The sequence below is a fragment of the Carcharodon carcharias genome, chromosome 9 (assembly GCF_017639515.1).
Source record: "Carcharodon carcharias isolate sCarCar2 chromosome 9, sCarCar2.pri, whole genome shotgun sequence".
Taxonomy (NCBI): Eukaryota; Metazoa; Chordata; class Chondrichthyes; order Lamniformes; family Lamnidae; genus Carcharodon; species Carcharodon carcharias.
In genome coordinates this window covers 7,301,198-7,326,555 of record NC_054475.1, presented here as the reverse complement: position 1 = coordinate 7,326,555, position 25,358 = coordinate 7,301,198, and the positions used below count along the sequence as shown (strand labels likewise).

Here is a 25,358-nt window from a genome sequence, read left to right as displayed (position 1 = left end):
CTTCCTGGTGTTTCCGGCGTTTGCAGTGTTTTGCTTTTGTCCCAGGCAAGCGTCTTTATCTGCATCAGTGTGATTCCCCTCTTTCACGTTCCCCACATCATCCAACCTGAGGCTTGAGTTAGGCCACCAGCCACTCTGGTACTTGAGTTAGCTTGCCAATTAAAGAGAAAATTAAACCTATAGTTTCATGCTGCAGGAGTAGGTCCAGTAAGACCTGAACTAACACTAATTAAACTCTGCTTCTGTTTCTGATTTGGTTGTGTCAACATCACAGAGTAATATCCGTATTCCACCAACATTTTTTTGGGCAGCGCTAGCTAAACCAGGCATGACTTGCTGAGATGGTAGTCCTGATAATGAAAACTTACAAATAGAAATAATCTGAAGATGAGTCTTGAAGGTTTTCAGTGATGGGGCTGTGACTATTTCCTTTGGCAGCTTGTTCCATTGTGGGATTGTCCTTGGGAAGAAAGATTGTTGATGCGTTGTCTAGGTAATTAGTGTGGGTGGCTACCTTGAGTTTTGTCAATGCTGGAGGACACCAGGTACTTGTTTCTGTCAATTCCCAACAGTCCACTCCATGTTTTACAGAATACAGTCAGTCTATTTATTTCACTTCATTTCATTTCTTGTTGGACGATTGTAGCAAACGAGCTTCACCACATTTTTGAGGGCTGGATTCAGAGGCGAATGGTCAGCGCAAAACCCACTGCACCAACCAGGTCCCTATCTCTGACTTCTCTTTATGCTCATATACTCTATGTGGAGTCTATACACCTTCCCTATGGTACACTGTATGTCCTCTTTTTATGGTAACTGTTGTTTTTCAATGTTTCAGGTGCTGGTGAATCAGGAAAAAGCACCATCGTCAAACAAATGAAGTAAGTTTTGATTTTTCCTGCATTTTCCTTTTATTTAAGGAGATACAAAAGTTTAATCACTTCACTGATATGATCCCATTAATCATACAATGGAATTTCAGTGTTAAAATAACTCTGGTATTCCAGGCACACATATCCATGTGCCATTCATTGCCACTTGCTGCAGTCACAGCTTCCCAACTACACTACAAACACATTTGCATTTTCAAATCAAGCTGTAATTGCACGTTTCCTCCCACATGTACGAAACTCAGATCATCAGTTCACACTTACAGACTGTCCCATGCAGCTCGGTCTCACTGAGATTTAACCATTAACTATTGATAAAGCGGAACTGACCCACCTTCAGTTAACAATGTTACACATGAAACTTCGCTGTAAACAGAAACCTTTTCATCCCAAGATATGTCTTAATACATACATACATACAATAACCTGGCAGTGGTAGAATGAACATACATTTAATAATTTCCTTGAGGTGAAAATAAGTGATGGGAAAGCTGTTGCTTCCAGATGAATTGTGATCGGTGTTGTTGAATTTAATTTGAAATGTTATATTTGAGACTATGCTGATTTGCATTTCTTCTTCATTTCCTGGGCTAGGTATTTGTTTTCCATTCATGGGATGTGGGCACCACTGGCTAAGGCCATTTGAGTGTCATTACTGTGGGTCTGCAGTCACATGTAGACCAGACCAGGGGATTTCCTTCCCTAAAGGACATTAGTGAACCTGGTGGGCTTTTCCTGACAATCAGCAATGGTTTTGTGGTCCAGGTTTTTATTGAATTTAAATTTCACCATCTGCTGTAGTGGGACTTGAACCCTGGGTCTCTAGAGTACTAGTCCAGTGACAATACCACTGCACCACCGCCTGTTTGAGCAGATTCCCAGTCTCAACGTAGGAAATGCCGTTGAACATTTTGTGTTCTTGCTTGAATTCCCACAGTCAGAAAGTTATCCTCAGTCACTCCTTTTGATATTGTATGAAAGAAATCACAAATTCTGACTGTACCTTTCCAATAAGATAACCTTTAAGGGTATCTTGATAAAAGAAATAAAGAACTGGTTCAAAAAAATAAAGCTATAGTCAATATAGAAAAAACAAATTTCTCATTTGTGAATATTTTCTCTCCCTAACACTAAGAAGTCTGCCAGGGTGTCAAATCAGGTTCAGCTTACCCATAGAGAACTCAGTACTACTTGTTGATGGGAAGAATAAAGTTCATTGTATTTATAAACTTGGGTTGCATTGATATTTTTCGGTGCAATTTGCTGGATATTGATACAATCAGAGAAAAGGATCATGGAGTTTTGAGTGGAAATTGCGTTTAAACAAAAATCAAGTTTCTTTTGAGCCAGTTTTCAACACTCTGAATTAAAAGCTAGCCGAGGGGGATGGGGATAGGGCAAGAAAGTGGAGCTGAGGTGGAAGATCAGCCATGATCTCACTGGATAGTGGAGCAGGCTCGAAGGCCTACTCCTGCTCTTAATTCTATGATCTTATAAGCCTAGAGGGGACAAAAGAAGCAGGCTACCAGCAAGGAGGCAGTGCAAGCCAACACAGCGTTCCAATGGAAACCCCCCACAACAGGTACTATTATCTCCATCATTGCTCAAACACACCTTGTTGCATATTGCCTGTGGAACAGCAATGATAGTATTGCTGAGAATGCCAATGTTCAGAACCCTCTGACCAATCAGAGCTCATCAGAACAGAAATTTAGAGTGGAGAGTATGAAACATGAAGTATAAAACAACCAAATCTTTATTCAGTAATTCACAGAGCATGTTGACTTTTCTTGTAGAATTATCCATCAAAATGGTTATTCAAAGGAAGAATGTTTAGCCTTTATATCCATCATCAATGGCAACATTCTTCAGTCTATCCTGGCTGTTGTCCGAGCTATGTCCACTATTGGAATCGATTACGGAGATTCAGCAAATGTGGTGAGAATGTATCCTGGTTAAAATATTTTATAGAGGGAGATCCTTTAAGGCTACAAATGCTCTATGTTTTGATGAAAGTGAGCAGGAATAGCCCATTATTTTTAACAGCACATAGCATTTGGCAAAAGTATAGAAGTATTTAAAGATGCTATATAAATGCAGGTTGTTGTTGTGGAAATAGGGCATGAAGAAACACAGTTGAACGTTTTGTGCTCTTGCCTAAGCTCCCACAGTCATTTTTCCTCAGTCACTCCTTATGATATCGTATGAAAGAAATCACAAGTTCTTGCAGTACCTTTCCAATAAGGAATCTTATCTGAAAATCTTAGTATTCTACACAAAGTGTTTCAGTTTCCAAGGATACCTAGATGACAATAGTACTTTAAATCAATATCCGACTTTCTAAAGCAGAATGGGGTCAAAGTAGAAGTGATCCCAATAACCCAATAGTGATAATTCATGTCAGCACATTCTTAACGTGTTGAGACATATTTTACTTTCACATTAACTGGTCCTACCTATAAGCAATTACAAAGAACCGAGAAATATTTACCTGTCATTAAGCTGTACAAAGACCTTGAGGGGCATATTTTCAGCTCATGATGTCATATGAGGACATTGCTTCATCGCCAGTGTGTCATGCCATAGGCCTCTCCACTCGCTTCACTGTTGGACTGACACTGCAGCTGAGAGAGCAAGTTCCCACTGCAGCCTTTGGAAAAGATAGTGTTATACCTGTTCATGCGATTAGCAACAAATGCCAACACTATGACGCTGACCATAAGATCTGGGCCAATTTAGACTGTCGGACAGTTCATGTTTGCTTAACTGAAAGACAATACATTCATTCATAGTTAATGAATTGCGGCTAGAAAACATTTTCATACAGCAAATGGCCCTTACTAATTTGGTCAGAGTTGGGAATGACATAATGATGGATTATACCCCACAATTTCCTAACTCCTGTTTTCCTTTCATTTATGTTACCAGGATTCTGGGAGACAGCTGTTTAATCTTGCGGATTCCATTGAAGAGGGGACCATGCCGAAGGAGCTGGCGGACATTGTAAAGAAGTTGTGGATTGACTCAGGAGTTCAGGCCTGCTTTGAAAGGGCAGCAGAGTATCAGCTCAATGACTCGGCCTCCTAGTATGTTCAGCCTTGCAAACAACTATAGGCGAGAAAATATTGCTGGCAATATTGATGGATGCACTTCTGTATCTGTTACTTTAGTTAAGGGATTAACCTGTATGGTTTAAAATGATTAATGCCACTATTAAAATAGTGGACAGAGAAATATCTACCTAACATATTGTATGCCCACGAATCTCACCTGTGATGTCTAATCTGTAGTCGTGGAATGAAAATTGAATGAAAAGTCACCTTTCATGAAGAATTCCTATCTTCTTTTCCCCATTATTTTGTTGTTTTGGGCCATACGAGACCATTACTTTTTTGTAACAGTTTATTACAAACAGACTGAGAGCTGTGTTCTCATCAGGAAGAAATTGGTGATACATTATTCTACTGCTGTTACTGGAATGGTCAATAGCACGTACCCCACCCATACACATACAAAATCAGTGTTGCTTTCCCATTCTATGAACAGCCAATACTTTAACACAGTAAGATTTTTAAAATTTAATTCTTGGCAAGGTCAGTATTTGTGGGCAATTGTCCCTAACTGCTAATGAACTAAATAGCTTACTAGGCCATTTCAGAGGACAGTTAAGAGTCAACCATGTTGCTGTGGGTCTTGAGTCACATGTGGGCCAGACCAGGGAAGAACAGCAGATTTTCTTAGTGAACCAGGTGGGTTTATTTCAACAATTGATGACAGTTTCTTAGTCATCATTACTGAGACTAGCTTAACATAGTGGGACTTAAACCCCTAGACCGCAGGGCATCTATATTACCAGTTCACTAACAATACCATTAGGCCACTGTGTCCCCTCTGAGATGTGTCAATTGTGCTCTATTGCAAGGTAAAGAGTCCTCTCTTTTAAACCAACACAATTGGTTGGGAAAACAAAGCTTGTCCTACCTATGGCAAGTAGATTGGAGTAACAGGGTGGTGTGGGATAGATTGAATTTCATCCTCACTGGGTCATTTTGATGAACCATCTACCCACACACCATCTCTATATTTACATTCAAAGTGTGAGCAACAAAAATCACTCCAGAGGTGTGACAGATAAACGGGAAGTAATTGCCATTCATCACTTAATAAATGATTGGGACTGTTTTGGAAATTCTTTTCAGACTGAGCTTTTTCCTTTAATGGCAGGAAGTCATTGAATAGGTCACTGATTGCAATGACTTTTTAATGTTAGTTGAGTTGGACGCGTGTATGCCTCACCTCATGCTGTTTAGCGATACGCTTGCATGTGCACTCAGGCATCACTTATTTAAACTAGTGAACCCAAATGCACAGCACCCAAAGGATGATGCTGTGAGTATATAATGCTTAGTTGAGCGTGGATTGTATAAACATGGTTTCACAGGGGAATCTATGTGGTTTCCTTTTTATACTCTTGACAGTGCTGAGGTTGTTGACGTATCAGACTAGGAAGTAGACTGCAAGTTGACATTATTTTGCTCAATATGTTTTTTATCCCTTATAAACGTATCCCTTTCTAACAAAATGATGCCTTAATGTTGGAAAACTCCTTGTTTAAGTGGAATGATTCCCAGTAAATTCAAATAGTAGAATCTGATGTCTTATGTTTCTAAGGCCTGTTGCCAAGTTTAACCATGGCCTCAGAACTTTGAAGGACATGACCTTTTATGAACTAGAAAAGGGCTTTAGGCACAAGCACACCTGACAGACCCATCATCCACCTCCTCCCCATATTCCTCAATCCCTTCTCTCTCCCTGAATATATCTGGTTATTCTTGGACATGGTTAAAATGGCTCCTATAACTGCCTGCCTTGGTAACTAATTTCACAACTATCTTGCACTCTGAAAACATTTTGTTTGACTTCCTTATTTTAACTTAAGTCCTCTGGTAGTGGAAGCTTTCACCATAGTCAACAATTTAGGTTAATTTTGTTAATTCACTTCATAATTTTGAAAATGTTCAATTTTACTTTGAAACACCCTCCCTGGAGTTCAACTAATTATACTACTCCTCAATACTTATGTTCCTTATCTCTGGAATCATCTTATTGCAATGATGCACTTCACATGAAATCCTTATTTTAAACTACTTCCTTAATTTTCAAGAACTCTTCTTAACAGTTCATTCAAATGCCAAAAGTAATCTTGTTAAGCTTTGGAAAGATATTTAGCTATCAATTCCCAGTGCAATGGTATCTTTGCAATTCTGTGCTGTGGGAAAATTCATTCTGTCAGAAACGTAAAGTAGACTATTCAACATTAAGAAATAACTCGCATTTCTATTGTACCTTTCATAACCTTAATATATTCCTGGTTTGCTAATGTCCTGTAGGGGAGGAAATCTGCCTTCCTTACCTGGCCTGGCCTACATGTGACTCCTGACCCACAGCAATGTTATTGACTTTTAACTGCCTTCTGAAATTACCTAGCAAGTCATTCAAGGACAATTAGGGATGGGCAACAAATGCTAACCATGCCAGCAACATCCACATTACTTAATAGGAGATATCCATTTATATATACAGGTATCCACAACTGTCTTATTAAGCTATAGTTCAGTACCAAATACCAGTTTCCACTTCAAAAATAAAAATACCTGGAAAAACTCAGCAGGTCTGACAGCATCTGCGGAGAGGAACACAGTTAACGTTTCAAGTCCGTATGACTCTTCAACAACTTCTTCGCTTCTGGATCCTTTCCCTATCCAGAAGCAAAAACCCCCTTGCTGGGGAGTGGGGGGATCCCAACTCTTAGTACAGGCTTCAATGAGCTTCACCTGCTCTCAGTTCACTCTGAAGTTTGTCCTGGTTTATTCTTAAAGGGACCTGCATTTCTAACATTGTCACACATCCCATGAAAGAATATAGAGAAAAGAAGCCCCAAAGTGCATTATAGTCAATTAAGTACTCATGAAAACATAGTTACTGTTGTGATACAGGGAAATGTTGCAGCCAATCTGTGCACAGCAAGGTCCCAGAAACAGCAGTGTAAAATAAGTGACCAGATAATCTTTTTTACTGTTGCTCATTGAAGAATAAATATCGGCCAGGACACCGTAAAACACCCATTCTTTTATTAAAATAGTACCAGGGGATATTTTACATCCACCGGAAAGGATAGACATGCACCCAGTTTAACTTCTCATTGAAAAGATGGCACTTCTAACAGTGCAGCACTCCCTCAGTACAATACTGGCGTGTCAGCCTCCATTAGGTGCTCGAGCCATTGGAGTGCAGTTAAACCTACAACTTTCTGATTCAGGAGTAAGAATGCTGCAACTGAGCTGGAGCTGACATCTAAGCATCAAGGTAATATCTACACAAAGTAATATCTGCACAGAGGTATGAGCTGTAGAGGTGCAAGACAATATGACCAATTCTTCTGTTAGTCACGTCTTGTGTCTATCAGTTCACAGGGAATAATGTGTTGAGAAAAAGGGCAGACATCGGTAACACTGAGACCCTAACACATTTGAACATGAAGAGCTTTTCTGGACAGATTGTGCATCAGTTTTTGGGTTGCAGACTTAGGAGTGGTATTATTTTAATGTTTGGTTTTAACTAAAGAATGATTAGATATTAATCAAGGATGTTTGGAAATGTGATTTTTTTTTCTCTCCATCAGCTACTTGGATAACCTGGACAGAATCACAGCTTCTGGCTACATTCCAAATGAGCAAGATGTCCTGAGGTCAAGAATTAAGACCACAGGTATCATTGAAGAGCAATTCTCTTGCCAGGATCTGAACTTCAGGTAAACAGCGGCATGGTTTTAGAATAAAAGCAAAATACTGCGAGTGCTGGAAATCTGAAACAAAAACAAAAATTGCTGGAAAAGCTCAGCATGGTTTAAGAACTTAGTCTAAAGCTCCTGCATTGTGCATGCAAAGTGAGTTGTACTTCCAGGGCCACCTCACATTGTTGTCAGAGTTTGGATGATTCCCAAGACTTAATGAGCAAACTGAGATCCTTGTGGAATAAGTGTTCTGCAGTGTCCACTCCTTCAAGTCTTACTGCTTCTTACAAGGCACAGGTCAGGAGTGTAATGGAATACTCTCCACTTGCCTGGATGAGTGCAGCTCCAACAACACTCAAGAAGCTCGGCCCTATCCAGAACAAAGCAGCCTGCTTTATTGGCACTCCATTCACTACCTTCAATTTTTACTCTCTTTACCACCGACACAGTGGCAGCAGTGTGTACCATCTACAAGATGCACTGCAGCAACTTACCAAGGCTCCCTCAACAGCACCTTCCAAGCCCGCAACCTCTACCACCTAGAAGGACAAGGGCAGCAGATGCATGGGAACCCCACCACCTGCAAGTTCCCCTACAGGTCACACATCATCCTGACTTGGAACTATATCGCCATTCCTTCACTGTCGCTGGGTCAAAATCCTGATCTCCCTCCTTAATAGCACTGTGGCTGTACCTATACCACATGGACTGCAGCGGTTCAAGAAGTTGGCACACCACCACCTTCTCAAGGGCAATTAGGAATGGGCACTAAAATTACAAAAACAAAAACAGAATTACCTGGAAAAACTCAGCAGGTCTGGCAGCATTGGCGGAGAAGAAAAGAGTTGACGTTTCGAGTCCTCATGACCCTTCAGCAGAACTCAAGACTAAAATTACTGGCCTAGCCAATGACACCCACATCCCATGAGAGAATAAATAAAAATGCAGAGTTTAGTAACACACTCAGAAATTAAATTCACTTGCATTATTCGAATCGAAGTTAAATAGACTTCTGTGATTTTCTCTGAAACTTTGACTGCAAAGAAATTGCAGGTATACGTTATAATATCCCTTGGATGGTATGAACCTTAAGGTCTGTGGCACTTATTATGTGAATGTATAGCTGTATGGGATGTACACTTCATAAACAAATTATTCTCACCAAGGTAAAGGATGTTAGCACTGGGCTTTTGAACTTTATCCATTATGGGAAACTGGTGCCAACAGCAAGCATTCCCATGTCAGTTGTATCACAACCAGAGCCAGAATAAAGCTCCCCCAACCCTTTGCTGTTGTTCTCCAAATGAGAAAAGCACTCCATGCAACTCCTTTTTGTACTGGCTATTCTATGGACCCTCTTGAGTGTGATTGTCAATTAGGATTGTATTAAGGACAAGCTGTGCATACTCATTAGGATAAAGATTGGCAATATAATTTCAAATAGGACCCTTATGACCAGCGTAAAATATATTTCTGGCATCAACTCGGGCTTCACCTGGTGCAGAGGGAAGGGGGGGGAGGTGGGGGTGTAGGGAGGAGGACGGAGGACCTCCTTGTGAATCTGCTCTTGGGCCTGGCCAAGTTGGCCATCAACAGGTCCAGGCAGCGGGCGTTTGAGGAGGTTGTCTGACCCGATTGTCTGCCCCTCTTACGCGGCTATGTTTGTAGCCGGGTGTCCGCCGGCACCATCGAGACCTCCCATGTGCTTGGTGGGCACCGCGGGGATGGGGGTGTTTTACCGACCCCTTTAATCAAGTTTTAACTTGACGTTTTTAAGTCTCCTTTTTAAGGTTTTAGTATCCTTTTTGCAGGATCTCTTTAAGAGGCTGCTTTTTACTTTGTCCCTCGTTTTGTTAAATTAGTGTAATTGGTTTTAAATAAAAGAGTCGTCAATTTGGGCTGAGTTGAGGTCCGGGCTCCTAAGGTGAATGGCCAGCATCTGACCTACTCTTGTACTCAGAGCAGGTGTTCAAGGAGGATACGATCAAATGGACCAAAGACTTGCTTTTATATGAACCATTCAATTAAAGTAAATAAGCAGCTACTTTACCGGAAATAAAACTTTTTACTGGATAGTTTCAAAATGATACATATGAATGGGGTCTCTACCTTATAGGTACAGCACAATTTAATAGCGTCACTCTTTATTAGATTCGTAAAATACTAAAGCAGCTAATATTCTCATTTTTGCTCTAACCTCAGAATGTTTGACGTCGGTGGACAGAGGTCAGAACGGAAGAAGTGGATCCACTGTTTTGAAGGAGTTACCTGCATTATTTTCTGTGGTGCCCTCAGTGCCTATGACATGGTGCTGGTTGAAGATGATGAAGTGGTATGTAATTCTAAATGTGTCTTCACAAAATCAATCTTGTGTGACTGGAATACATTATTTTTGAAGGATTTAAAATCTCTCGTGTAGTGCCAGCAGTGATTCCAATATTTTCAAATCCTCACTGGATAGAAAAAAAAACCTAAAGTTTTAGGTGGACTAATTGGATAAAAGGGCTGGCACAGATATGATGGGCCCAATGACCTCCTCCTCTACTATAAAATTCTAAAATTCTGATCCTTTAAACAGATGACGTTATACAAAAGCACTAGAAGAGGTATTTTTGGAAAGACATGCATTTTCTAAAGAATGTATTTGAGTGAGATAAACTTCAGTGAGACCAAAGTATGTCATCACTGGATGCTAATTCATTGACGTTAATCCAGTTCAGAGCCTGAGCTTGTTACATTAACACATTTCTGCCTATGACTGAAATGGGACTAGTTTTAATTTAGTGCAATGTCAATAAATGGATATGTCACACGTTCATTTCAATGCAGTGTCATTAAGTAACTATGTCTCAGGTACAATCAATGCGAGAGCTGTGTCACTGTATTGGGGCTTCATTTGGAAAAAACATTGCTAACGTGACCAGAATGTTCAAGGATTGATTCAGAGCTTTACTGCACCAGAGTTCAACTAATGAAATGTCATTCTGTTGCTGTTCTAAGTTTCTTAAGTGTGGGATGAATGTCAGTTTAAGGACACATGTACAAAGGGCAAATAGCTCATTAAATTGGCCCTGGTGATTACTGACAGTTTATGATGAAAACTTACTACAATTAAATTCAACATAAAACTAAGCCTGTGAAATTTTCACTGGCAGTAATATGCATTCAGGTTTTCAGCATCTGCAGTATTTTACCTTGCCAGTAATCTGTGATTGTGCTAGACATTGATTGCATATTAAATTGCAAATTAACATTCTATTAAAAGCTGGCCTTACATGCATTATTTCAATTTTGATTAAACATCAGTGGAAGATTTCATCTCAGTTTGCGTCCTACAGTAATGAGGAGTGATGAGCATAATTAATTTTCTAGTGGATAGTGAAGCTCATATCGAGTGAGCTGGCTCAGACTTGCTCAGAATTTCCTTCACTCACAATGCTGAAGCTCTCAACTTGGATCTCAATTTCCCAATAACCTGTGTTGAGAAACAGATGGGCAGTGGTGGTTACTAACCTGTATTCTGCTGCTCCAACCTGCACCTGATTGTTGTCTCAAAGTGCAAAATTTAAAAACTCAGAATTTCAAAATTCCCATCCTTGTTTCCAAGTCTCTTTGTGGCCTCACCTCTCCCTGTTTCCGTCATCTCTTCCAGCCTTACAAAACCTTCCCAGATCCCTGCTCCCCTCTCATTCTGGCTTCTTGCATATCCTCAATTTCTATCGTTCCACCTTTGGTAGCTGTACCTTCAGCTGCCTAGGGGCTAAGTTCAGAAATTCCAAGCGTTGCCACCTCCCCCAACAATCCTCTCCACCTCTCCTCCTTTAAGACACTGCTTTAAACTTACATCTTTGATGGAGCTTTTTCTCACCTGCCTCAAAACTCCCTGCGACTCAGGCCAAACTTTGCCTTGGGACCTCAGAAATGCAAGGTTGTTATTGCAGCAGCACCATGTCACACAGAGGTTTGATCTAATTGAAATTAAATTGGGTCCCAGTTGAGCTGTTCGACAAAGGCAAGTCACAGGTAGAAGCCATCCTTAGGTCAGGTTTATTTCAAGTAACTTGACAATTAGCATTTAATCCGTGAGAATTAGCACCCGAGAAGGCCAAATGCAGAACTGGAGGAAGCGATGTGTTATCAATGGGTAACTGTTGTTGCTCAGTCCCTAACTTTCCTGGTTCCTGCAAGGTAGATAATAATCAGCATTTCACACTGAGGAAGGAGCTGTCTTTCTTCTGAGCAACAGTTAGTCTTGATGATATCTGCCCCATTCCACAAACTCCCTCAGTGACAGCAACCCTGCCTGTTCATTTAATTCTCAATAGACCCCCAAGTGTTTCACTTCTGCATCCTGAGTCCTTATTTCTGGTATAAAGCCTTAAGGAATCCTTGGCTTTATAAACAAGGAAGCATGCTAAACCTTTATAGATCAATGGGTAGGCCTCAGCTAGGAGATTGGGTCCAATTCAGGGCACACTTTAGGAAGAATGTAAAGCATTGGAGTGGGTGCAGATTTATTAGAATGGTACCAGGGTGATGGATAGGTATGTGGAGAGAGGAGAGAAATTGGGATTGTTCTGCCTAGAGCAGAAAAGAAGAGATCTAATAGAACTGAATGGCTTCGATAGAGTAAATAGGGGGGAAATTGTTTCCATTGGCACAAGCATGTAGATTTAAACAGCCAGGGGAAGAGATGAGGGATTTTTTTTTAATCCAACGCGTCATTCTCTGGAATGGACTCACTGCCTGAACAGATGATGGAAGCAAATTCATGAGTAACTTTCGAAAGAGAATTGAATATATCCTGGAAAAGGAAAATATTTTGGGCTATGGGAAGAAACAATGAAGTAGGACTAATCGACCACTTTTTTAAAAAGCTGGTATAGACTCGATTGCCAGATGGCTTCCTATCACACTGCACGATTCTATAGTCAAGGACTCCAGTCTTCGTCTGTATTATTGCCGATACATATTCCAATATCAGACCAGAAAGTGCTGGGAACCAGAATTGTGGTAAATGTGCGGTATCAGCTAAAATCTCCCAAACAGTTAAAAATGATGTTGGGATGCAGTAGAAGGAAGACAAAAGAGGAAGACATTTTTACAGAATGTACAGCACGGGAACCCTCCACACCAGTGTGCCTGCTCCATATAAGCCTCCTCCCTCCCCTCTTCATTTAACTCTCCCAGCATACTCTCCTCCGTGGCCAGAATTTTCAGCTCTCCGAGGCATAAAATGATGCGGAGTGACGTTGGCTGTGTGTCCCGACATCACCGCGCGTCATTTAGATTTTCAGTTCGGCGGGTGTGCAGCTGAGTTGGCTGCTCACCCGCTGAACTGTCGAAGGCCTATTAAGGCCATTTAAAGGCTAATTAAACTAATCAACTGAGCTGCCCGTCCAACCTTAAGGCTGGCAGGCAGGCATAGAGCCCAGGCGGCCTTCGCATTTTTCATGGAACCTCATCCACGGGCGGGATGAGGTTTCATGCATTGTTTATAAATGGAATAAAAATTTTAATGAAAATTCATTGAAATATTCCAGCTCATGTGACGTTGTCACATAGAGGGCACATGTCTTAAAATGTTTTCTTTTCTTTATTTGGATTTTAAAAACTTAAACTTCTCTGTGCCTCAGGGAGATTTCTGCGCTCTTTCACACAGGCCTCGACTCTGGGACCGCCCCTCTACCCCCCACCCCACTCTCTCCCCCACCCCCCACCACCCCCCCCCCCCCCCCCCCCCCACCTCCCACGCACAGGGAGCGCTCAGTGCCTCTGGATGCACGTCACGCTGGGTGGGCCTTAATTGGCCCGCCCATGTAAAATGGTGGTATGAGCCTGATCGGGGCCACACCCACCCCTGCACAACCCCCCTAACGGGGGAGGAATTTTCCCCCCATGTGTTTATTTGGCGTGTCTTAAATGCATCTAGTCTATTTGTCTCAACTAGTCCTTTGTTGTATTCCAACCACCCTGAGTAGAGAAGTTTCTGCTGAATTTGGTATTTGTCCCATTTATATGCTTTCTTCCCCCTCCCCCCATTCCACAATAATACAGTTTCAGCATCTCTGTCTATCTATTTATTCCCACCAGAACCGTATGCATGAGAGTCTCCATCTCTTCAACAGTATTTGCAACCACAGGTACTTTGCAGCCACTTCCATCGTGCTCTTTTTGAATAAAAAGGATCTTTTCGAGGAAAAAATCAAAAAAGTTCATCTAAGCATCTGCTTCCCGGATTATGATGGTACTTCCCATTTTCCTTTCCAATTTCTTAGAGGGGAATATGATTAGTAAGCTCAGATAGATAACATGGACAAACCATTTCTTACTCAGTTCAGATGATTTAATATTTGACCTTTAAGTGTCCTCTACGGTTTGTGTTTTTTAAAAATTCTCCAGTTGTGGCTGAGATCTGATCAAATTTGTTACCGTGATTCCAACTTCATAAGGAATATCAATCATAGCAATATCAGTTGTTGCCTTCAATCTTCCTGTACCAACAGTTCACAAGATCATTGTGTATTGGGAAGAATTATACTTTGAACCTATGGCCCTTTTTCAATTTAATTTAAACTAATATTCCAGATTTATGATAGAGATGAATTGTGTTCATCACAAATCACTGCTGAGTTTCCTGTAGATTCTGTGATGGTAAGGGTTGAAACGCAGCAAGGAAATGCCAGACCAACCATTGCTAGATCCAGTGCCAGCCTTGCATAATCACTGTTGGCCAATTGTAAAACTGCACACTCCTGTGACCACAGATCAGTTGTTCCATGCCCTGGAGAGTCGCCTCCCACATCATCAGACAGTTCTGCTAAATGCAATTTAGTAATAAGCAAGACAAGTTTGGAGAACTGACATTTCAAGCAATCTAATTGAAGGCTGCTTGGAGGTCCACATGTGTTGGGCCAAAGATAAAATCACAAGCTGAATTTTACAGAGGGTGACAGATTTCTACCATGTAGGGGTGGGGTGGGGTGGGGGGGAAGCAAAGTTGAGTTCCGTCCTCGAGAGCTGCCCGGACAGTCTGATTGGCTGGTGGCTCTTGCAGTCCTAGCCACACCAGAAAAGAGCAGTGAGGGCTGTTGGGACTGCAAGGAGGCCCACGACAAGTGTCATGGACATTGGAGATAAATAAGGCTTTACAGGTGGGGAGGGATCCCCGGGGATGGTGGTGAGGGCGTCCAGGGCGGGTTTTGGAGACCAGACAGGGAGGCACAAAGTCGTGGACGGGAGGTACAATCTTAAGTGGGAGTTGCCCTTGATGTGCACAGGCAACCCTCCCCTCCCACCCCCAAAGGATGTACTCCCTGCCTTCCCATCTTTTCACAAACTTTGGTGAAAAAATAGCCTTCCCACTCTTGCCACCTTCCACTATTGGCAGTGGGAGCAGATTGAAATTCTTAAGTGGCCATTAATTGGCCATTTAAGGGCCTCAATTGGCCTAAGGGTGGGAGGGATAGTGGGCATCCTATCCACCGCTCCGTATAACAGGGACTGGGTTGGGGGTGGGTGGGAACGCTGTGGGCTACCCACCTGTCATATTTTAGGTACTCTTCCCCCACTCCACCTCACGCCAAAAAGGCACCCAGCAGGAGGCCATAAAATCCAGCCCCTCAGTAAAGCTGTAATATATTATAGGGCAAAATAAATACCAACTGCAGAGATATAGCCACAAGCAGGGAAGCAACCATTTCAGTGCAACGAATAGTGAACATCGGCTGAATGAAGAAAGAACGCCTATGAACAGACCATTGGGTATCTGCTACAGGAAGATGATCATGATTTTCGGAGGGCAGGGAATTGTCCACCTTCAATGACACATCACTTCAGGAGTGAGACGGATTGCTAACAATTCCATTCATAAAATATTCTGATAATGAAACAGCCCACGTCAGCTTGCGACAGAAACTGTCTTTACACCCATGTTCCGGGTGACACATAGCAAACAAAATTCCTGCCAACTGCCGGCCAGTGGCCCCAGTTATCGCTCTGGGTTTTAATATCATAAATCGCCCTTCATCACCTTGGGCAGAACGTTTAGGTGCGCACGCGGGGTCCGAGCAATGAAGCGCATTGACGTCGGCCGAGCGTGACGGCGTCACCGCGCACTCTCGCGATATTTCGCTAGGCGGGCGCACAGTGAAGACGGAGACCTGCCTGCCATTAATCAAGTGACCAGTTAGGGCCCTTGAGACGCCAATTGTCCCAGAGTTTACGTGACCCCGTGCGATTTTCAGGCCGTCGCACTGACAAAACGGGCAGGCGGTAGGCCACAATTTCAAAAACCTCATCCATGGGCGGGATAAGAAGGGCGAGCGGGCTTGTTAATTTGAGTTGTTTGTACTTTAGCTTATAAGTTGCTGCCGCTTGATCGTGTGAACGGGACATCTTCATTTCGCTTCAGAGCTGCTTTGACAGAAATAAGAGGCTTCAGTTCAGGGCCCTGTGAATCCTCCGAGGGCCTGGAAAACAACAACGTGTGGGCCCTTCCAGGTATCAGACGGCCTTCCCCTACCCTGGGAATAAGGATTGTGGTCTCCGCTGGAGGCACCTCGGAGGAGGAGGAAGAAGAGGACAGAAAGGGGAGGAGGGCAGGTGTCCCTATTCAGCCTCCAGAGGAGCAGTCTGTGGGAGGAGAGGCGCAGGCACAAGGGGTGCAGGGCCAACAGGAAGTCCAAGACCGAAGGGGCCGTAGAACATGCCACTATCCTGCTGCCAGGGTTTACAGGCAGAGATGCAGCTACCTCAATATGTCTGAAGTGCATTGCCGAAGGAGGGTCCGCCTCTCAAGGTAAATTTTGATCTCCATCTGTCACAGGATCGGCCCTGAGATCAGCTCCGACTGTGTGGGGGGACACCCCATGCCAGAGGCGCTGAAGGTCACTGTGGCCCTCAACCTCTATGCCTCCGGCTCTTTCCGGGGGTCAGTGGGTGATCTTTGTGGTGTCTCCCAATCAGCTGTCCGCAGTAGTGTCAAGCTGGTGACAGACGCTCTGTTCAGGCGGGTATTGACTTTCATTCGCTACCTCACAGATGAGGCAAGTCAGACACAGCGAGCCAGAGGCTTCGTGGCCATTGCTGGCTTCCCCTGCGTCCAGGGAGCCATCGACTGTACACATGTGGCCATCAAGGCACCAGCTGGTCAGCTGAGTGCCTTCATCAACAGGAAGGGCTTCCACTCCATGAACGTGCAGATAGTGTGTGATCACAGGATGCAGATTCTACAAGTCTGTGCAAGGTACCCAGGCAGCTCCCACCACGCCTACATCCTCAGACACTCCCAGGTGCCGGGGCTCTTCAGTGCTCCAGCCCAAATAGATGGATGGCTGCTGGGTGACAAGGGCTATCCCCTCAGAAGGTGGCTCATGACGCCTCTCCACCATCCAAGAACAGAAGCTGAGCAGCGGTACAATAGGAGCCACGGCACCACAAGGGCGGTGGTAGAGAACCATAGGTCTTCCCAAGATGTGCTTCCGATGCCTGGACAGTTCAGGGAGTGCACTCCAATACCCCCCAGATCATGTGTCACTGATAGTCGTCCCATGCTGCGCTCTCCACAATCTGAAATGGGGGATGCAGTGGAGGAAGAAGATCTTGATGCAGCTGCTCAGGCAACAGACAATGAGTCCAGTAGTAAGTCCGAAGATAAGCATGCTCAGGATAACACTGAAGGCATAGAGGCTGACCTAAGCAACCTCCAGGGAGGCTTTGATCCAACGCTCCTTCAGCTAGCCTACCAAATGAGAAAAACCACCACCACATGACAGGGCTGCAGGCTCCATACTCGATCCCTGAACATTTGCTTGGTGAACAAAATGCACTATGTGCCATTTCAATTAATTTAATGAGAAACAAGTCACCCATAATATCATGGGTCACCCTGCGCCTGCAGAACTAATGAAGCACCCAGAGGCATGTTGTACAAAAACACATTTAATGATGTGGTGCCTGGAAAAAGTTCACAAATGAAATTCAGAGGTGTTCTCCATCACACCAATTAAGAATTAAATTAAAAGTGGGGCAAACGAATATCTCCCGTGATCAGGCCATATTGTGATTAAGGTGCTTTTCACTTGTGGGTGCTACGTCTAGGTTCTTCCCCCTTCACTGGCACTGGCATTGGAACCAACCTGCTGACCCTGGCCTTGATGACTTTGGTGGGCGTCTGCTGGCCCCTCCTGGGAGGCAGTGGCCAGTGCCATAATTGGCTTCTCCCCAGTTGCCACAGTCTCATTGGATGCCATGATCAGTGGCAAAGGGGCGGAGGAGCTGCTTCCCTCAGCTGGAGTCCCCTGAGAGAAGCCCGCAGAGATGACAGGCAGCTCGTGCCCTAACATGAAGTCACTCTGGACCTCCCTGCTCACCATTGATGGACGGACATGTAGCTGGGATACTGGGTGCCCCAATCCATCTCCCACACTGACAGTGACCACCTGAGGTCATTGCCGGTGTGAGGGCTTGCAGGTCTGAGTGCGTCCCCAGGAACACCCGATTCAGCTCCTGGAGGAGCCTCTCCATAAGAGTCACCTTTCTCTCAATGAAGGAGGCATTGCACTTGGCCATGAGGGTTATTGCATTTCTCATGCTCCACATGGACTCCTCCACAACGGAGACCATTGCACGCATTCCGTCATGTATCTCTGCCAGATCCTCCCACACACCCTGCTAAATGTCCAGCATCTGCTGCCTCATGGATGACATGAAAGGCTCATCATCAGCCACTGACTGAGCATGTTTCTGGTCCCCAGTGCTCCTCTGACTGCCGGCACCCTGGGCACTCTTTGCCTCTGCCTGCACCTCAAGCATGTGTGAAGTGCCCTCACCAATGTGCTCTGAGACACTAGCCTCCGATCTAATGCCCGCCGTCGTGCTGGTATCTGCGCTGGTGCATGCTTGGCAGAGAGGGTGTATCGCAGGTGCGTTGTGATGGTTGCTGTCCTCTGGGGTCAGTGGTGGACCTTCAGACTCCTCACCCTGATGGGCTGCTGGTGAGCCTGAAAAGAAGAAATGACATGGACATGTCATTAGTTGAAGTCATTACACTGTAACTGTGCATGCCTGGCACCTGGGTCAGATGTCCTCATCTTTCCATTATCAACAGGGATTACAGGTTCAATGTTCTCATCAATATAGAGACAACAGTGGAATGGTTGCAATGACAGACATTCTGATCTCAGTGCACTGTACTCTTAACTCCCTGTGGTCCCCCAACCTCACCGCGGCAGGTTGACCTAGGTGCATGGCGTCTCTCCAGCTCCAGGGCCTCCTGCTCATATCAGGTCAAGATGAGTAGGTGGGGCAGTTCTCCGTCAGTCCGCAACGTCTCTGCATTGTAATGGGATGTTTTCTCCTGAAAGGAGAGAGGAGCATTGATTAGTCCACCCTCTACCTGCAGCACCAATGCAGCCTGGCCAACCCCACCTGAGGAACACCTCGCAGAGCTCAGCCGATTCATGACCCTGGAGCCACAAGACACTCAGTGCAAGCAGCCAGGCTCACCCCCTTGGCCAGATGCTTCCTCTTTGAACATTTGCCACTCACATTGTAAGACCTGTGAGGTCCAAGGAGTGGGGCGGGGGTGGAACGGACAGCTCTTAACTGATGTGCAAAGTGATCTATGCCAACACAGCATTCACCCTTCCCAATAATAGGAGATTGTTGAATTGCTTCTGAGACTGGATCCATGTGCGCCTAATCACATTAAGGTTGCTGACCCTGGATGCCACCTCCTCCTAGGCCCTTTTGGTGAGGTGGGGGAGCCTCCTCCTCCTCCTCCCGTCCAGGAGGGCAGCAAGGCACTCGTCAGAGAAATGCAGGGCTGACTGCGCCACCGACCTGCTGTGTCCACCAGCAACCAGATCCATCATGACGATTTTGTGTTCTTCCGTGGTAACCTACTAGGGGCTGCCTGGACCACTTTTTAATCAGCCGCTGGGTTGCCATTGGACCCAGCGGACATTGAGCTCCTGACCCGCCTGCCCCTTCCGTATCTTACGCTGGGCAGGCCTTAATTGGCCCGCCCGCGTAAAATCACGGTGTGGAGCCAATCGCGGGCGGCGGTCAGGTTCTCAACAGCCCCTGCCTACCCTCGCCAAGTCCGCCAGACGAGCGAAAAATTCTGGCCTTTGAGATATTCATAACTGACTAGAAACTTTCGTTCAAACTGAGCTTTCACCTGCAATAACTAACAAATATTTGAACATTCTGAGCATTTTAAAAAATACAAACAGAGCATTGCTCTGGAACCAATGTTCCCTTGGACTGACTATAAACCAAAGTTCTTCAGTGCAACATGGAGTAAAATCTTTGTGCTCTATTTTAAGGCCCCAACACATATGATGATGCTGGCAACTACATCAAGGACCAATTCCTAGACCTCAACATTCGAAAAGATATTAAGGAAATCTATGCACACATGACGTGCGCTACTGACACAAAAAACGTCAAATTTGTATTCGATGCTGTGAAAGACATCATCATTAAAGAAAATCTTAAAGACTGTGGCCTTTTCTGAACATCTGGGCTTCAGACTATCAGGTATGTAAGAAAGTTTTGTAAAAGTGATTATTTTCAATCACCTTCTTTATTATAAATTTTCATCTCAGTAGAATCAGTTATTACAGCAAAGAAGGTCATCATTCAGCCCATCAAGACCATGTTGGCTGTCTGTTGGCCAGTCCAGTCATGTCCATTTCCCCATGCTATCCCTGTAAGTTTCTTTCTCTCAAGTGCCCATTCCATTTCCTTCTGAAGTTGTTTACAGTCTCCAATTCCACCACCCTTGTGAGTAGCTACTTCCAGGTCATTACCACTCACAGCATAAAAAAGTTCTTCCTCACATTCCGTCTGCATTGACTCCAGTGCTTGAATGTCGTCTTTGTCTCCCAGCTGAAGCACTCAAAGTAACTATAAATGCACTATTAAGCATGGTGTAAACCTATGATTGTATATAGCCACTTTGACAAATCTTCAGTAAGGGGGCCCAGTCTGAATTCAAGTTCTCAGAAGCCTGCAGATGGTCACACAGTAACACAGATATCATTTAACACAAATATAATTAAAACAATTTAACAACCCAGAAGGGCACCACCTAGTAGCAAAATATATTGCTAAACATCTAGTTGCCAAGGGAAAAATCCAATACTGTAAGATAACAATTTAGTTGTGCATAAATAGGTAATATTTCTCCAAACAAAACAGCTGATGAAATGCAAGAGAATTGAAATCAACCCGACTGTATGAATAAGAACTTACATTTATTTTGGAACTTTTCACAAATCCAGGATGTCCCAAAACATCTCCCCAATATTTTTTGCACAGCAAGGCCCCAAAAGAAGCAACGGGATAATGACCAGATAGTTTGTTTTAGTGACATTGATTGTGGGATAAATATTGTCCAGGACATCAGGGGAAACTCCTTTGCTCTGCTTCTAAAAGCACTATGGGATCTCTTACACCCATTCAAACAGCAGATGGGGCCTTGATTTAATGCATGTGAAATATATATGTACTGTTCATAATATACACCTCAATCCAAATTAGTGGAGTTTAATTTGCATAGTTGTAATCTTTATAGCAATCACTCCCAGAAATAAATGGCATGGCTTCTAGTCGTCTTCCATATTAGAATATATAGAAAATTATTTGGTTTTTCTGACATTTTGTGGCATAAAATCTAAGTTTAAAATTTATGAACTACTGGAATAGAGCAGCAGGTTTAGACAATTTTGCGCTTGATTTATCATCATATACTTTAGCTGTTATTGTAAATAAATCAAATGGTAACAGGGTAGGTGCAGCAGTAAAGGGAAGAGTTGTGTCCCTGTTTATAATTACCCTCCATCTGCTTGCAGCTTGAATATTTCAGATACCGTTTTAAATCATTTGATGTGGTATGTGAAGGTTTTCTTTGTTATCCTAATTCAAATCTACATTTCTATTATTGTGATAGTAAAACAGAAGACAGTAAATACACAGGTCAGTCAGCATCTATAAGGTATGATGTTTCAGGTACATAACCTACATCAAAATATAAGATTTCTCCCTCCTTGGTACATGTTTGATCCCATTATCGTATTGCTCAGCCCTTCACCATTTTGAGCTGCTGCAGTTCTTTCCTATGATGGTGTAAGGTGGGAAATTCCAGGAGCTTCATCCAGCACTGATGAAGAAATGGCAGCATTTATCCAAGTTAGAATGTTGGCAAATTGTAGGGTGATGATATTCTTGTAATCTTGATGGCAGATATCAGAGTTGGAAGATGCTGTCAATGAAGTGCATGTTTTAGGTAGTTTTTTAAAAATTCATTTACAGGATGTGGGTGTCTCTGGCCAGGTCAGTATTTATTGCCCATTCCCAATTGCCCTTGAGAAGGTGGCGGTGAGCTGCGGCCTTCAACTGTTGCAGTCCCTGTGGTGCAAGTACACATACAGTGCTGTTAGGAAGAGTTCCAGGATTTTGATCCAGCAACAGCAAAGGAACAGCAATATATTTCCAAGTCAGGATGGTGAGTGACTTGGAGGGGAACTTCCAAGTGGTGGTATTCCCCTGTATCTGCTGCCCTTGTCCTTCTAGATGTAGTGGTCACGGGTTTGGAAAGTGCTGCCTAAGGTACCTTGGTGGTGGTACACTGCTGCTACTGTTCGTCATTGGCTGAGGGATTGAATGTTTGTGGAAAGGGTGCCAATCAAATGGGTTGCTTTGTCCTGGATAGTGTCAAACTTCTTGTGTTTATGGAGCTGCACTCATCCAGGCAAGTGGAAAGTGTGCCATCACATTCCTGATTTGTGCCTTGTAGATGGTGGACAGGCTTTGGAGTCAGGAGGAGAGTTACTCATCACTCGTTTCCTAGCTACAGCATTCATATGGCTAGTCCAGTTCAGTTTCTAGTCAATGGTAACCCCCAAAATGTTGACAGTGGGAGATTTCAACGATGGTGATGCCATTGAACATCATGGGGCGATGGTTAGATTCTCTTTTGCTGGAGATGGTCATTGCCTGGCACTTAACTACAGTAGAGATCAATTGTTTTGAGCTGAAGATATCCAGCTTTAATGTTATTGTGGTTAGGCCCATCTGGGTATGAATTTGAGCCAGTTATGAGTATCCAATTTTGGTCCTGCTCTTATAAGCCAGTATTCAAATGGCTGGTTCAATTGGGCTTGTAAACAATGGTGACATTCCTCAAGAATGTTTTCCACTTTACTATAATTCCTGTTGTCTTCATTTTTGAAGTGTTATACAACAGAAATATCATAACTTGAATTTTTACAGATGCCACATGCCCTGAATATTTCTATTTTGCTGTTACAATGGCTGTTCATTTTGTCTTTAAACTTTAATGTACTTTCTTCCTCCATCAGGACCACCTGGCCATAGTCTTTCCAGCTTTCTCCTGAGGTGTACACCATTACCTTGGTCGAATCTGCATGACCAGCTTCCCCAAGCCAATCTTGAACACAAGCAAGATAAGCAGCAAAATAAGACATGGTATAATTTGTCATGTATTGCTTTCCAGGTCTCAAATACTTCATTAATAAAAGCAGCACCAAAGAGAGGGGAGATATGTGTCTAAATCAGTGACTAATCTTTCAACGGTTCCAGGATTTTGCGGAAATCTGGTGTTGCTTTTACCACAAAAAAAAGTCACCCCATTGTGTATTTTTTAAATAAAGCAGTTAAAGTTTTGTTAGACAATGCAAGACAACCAAGAAACTACCCTCTAACATTTTGAAAACAAAAATATTTGATTTTATGTAATAGTATGTATTAGATAACTTTAGTATATTTATATTTTAATCAGCTTTTACTTTTCATGGATTTGAACTTATTTGAACAGGGAAATCACTGGTTTCACTCCTATAGATAGGGTTCACAATTGTTGGAAACTATCCATACTTCTAAAAACATTATTCCTTATCACCCTACTTTCCATGTACACATCTTTATATCTTAAAATTGATAACGTTACCAAATGCTGCCACGAATGTAAGTGTTCAGCTGAACTGCATGCTACCGCCATGCTGGTCAGAACCCAACGTTTGAAGATCACATACAGGCAAAACAACTTTATTTGCATTAAGGTTTGTTTATTAGCAATTTCTTTTAAAAAGTTGAAGAACAAAATTTGTAAATAGAGGCTTATTACAGTGGATATTAAGAATGCATTGAGAATTTTAGGGATTAAAATTCCAATTGCATCTTTAATTTGAATTTCAACCACCTTTATTTTCTGTTTTGCTGCAATAAGAGTTTAACAGCATGTGAACCAACCAGGTATATGAAATGATGTAAAGCATCAAAGCTATTTCCCAATGGATATACAAGTAAAATTATTCTTTGGTGGGCTAACAGATTAGTCATGTTGATCCCTATTGATCCTTTCAGCTTTTTTTTAAAAAAAGACAGCCACTTAAAGTACAAAAATAGCACTGCACAGGTTTAAGATGTACTGCCCAAGATGGGGATTAAGTAATTAGTTAACATTGAAGTTATCAAATTGATTCATGTTCTTTCTGCTCTTTTTAAAGCACTGACTTTTGTCATTATATGGTCTTCATATTCACTGGCAGCACTGCAGTACTTAGAATAGTCAGACAATAGGCAAGTGCCTGGCATGAATAGCTATTTAACCAATCATGAAAAATGTTATAGAATCTCCCCCAATATTGACACCATTATAAAAGTTTAGTATTTATTCTAAGGTTGCAAGAGCTTGTCAATAACTTTGATTAAGTGAATTATTTTAACCACAGGGTCATCTATAAACATGAGCAAATGAGCAAACATTTATAGCCTTAGGTGATACTGGGTTGAGTTTGGGGATACATTTAGAGATAATATTGGGGTAATTTTGGATCCATATGTTCAAGCTATAGTTAGTGGTCTAACATAGCAAGTAAACATCACTTCCCTTTACAGACAGCAGCATGAGTGTGCTCTGCATTTTCTCCAAATGGCAGGTTATATCAAAAGCACATCATATAGGAGTTTTATTTCAGTTTTGGTAACTGTTATAAAAGCAATTTTGCTTAAATTTTCTAGCTTTGCAGTACCTAGAATTAAAATAGATCTGGTCTTTTCTTAGAAAATTAAGGTTGAGCGATGAGGAATCTATGGGATCAGACCAGTCTGTTTCCTAAGTAGTCAGGTCACAGGTATTTTGTCCAAAGTTCTGAATTGTACATGTATAAAGGGATCAGCATGTACAGAAAAACAGGGGCAGCAACAGCCAAGGTTCTAAATTTCAGATGATGATTTTCTTAAAACAACCAAAGTTGTTTCTAACAATCACAGAGGTATTCCTCTCCAAACTTCCACCTAGGTTACAGACAATAATTGCACAGATTCACCACAAGATTTTTTGTAGCTCAAGCTTTGGATTATAAAAGTCTTGGTTTGCATGTGGGATTTGTCTTTTCTCCTCATGAGCATTAAGTATTGGGAGCCCAAATCAGAAGGCTCCAAATATGGTTCATATGGTAACCCAACATTAACATTGCAGCAGCACCATAAAAGGAAATAATTTAAAAGGTAAGGCTCTTGTGTGGAAAACCTGGCCGCCAGGTAATGTGAAATTTACAACTGTATACTTTACCTGAGGATTATGGATTATGACTGAACGACGATATATTCAAAGTTGTAATGTTGGTGATTTCGGTTCCCAG

The 25,358-nt window shown here is 42.8% G+C and overlaps 1 protein-coding gene across 1 annotated transcript; it reads left to right on the top strand.

The window, feature by feature from the left end:
- The first annotated feature begins 639 nt into the window (after positions 1 to 639).
- LOC121282146 (guanine nucleotide-binding protein G(t) subunit alpha-2-like) lies at positions 640 to 23,645 on the top strand. Its single transcript, XM_041195657.1, has 9 exons — positions 640 to 722; positions 839 to 881; positions 2,687 to 2,828; positions 3,819 to 3,976; positions 7,573 to 7,701; positions 9,886 to 10,015; positions 13,777 to 13,930; positions 20,016 to 20,229; positions 23,055 to 23,645. The coding sequence occupies exons 2-8, from the start codon at positions 877 to 879 to the stop codon at positions 20,204 to 20,206; spliced, it is 909 nt and encodes a 302-aa protein (XP_041051591.1). The 5' UTR covers positions 640 to 722; positions 839 to 876; the 3' UTR covers positions 20,207 to 20,229; positions 23,055 to 23,645.
- Positions 23,646 to 25,358: the final 1,713 nt, after the last annotated feature.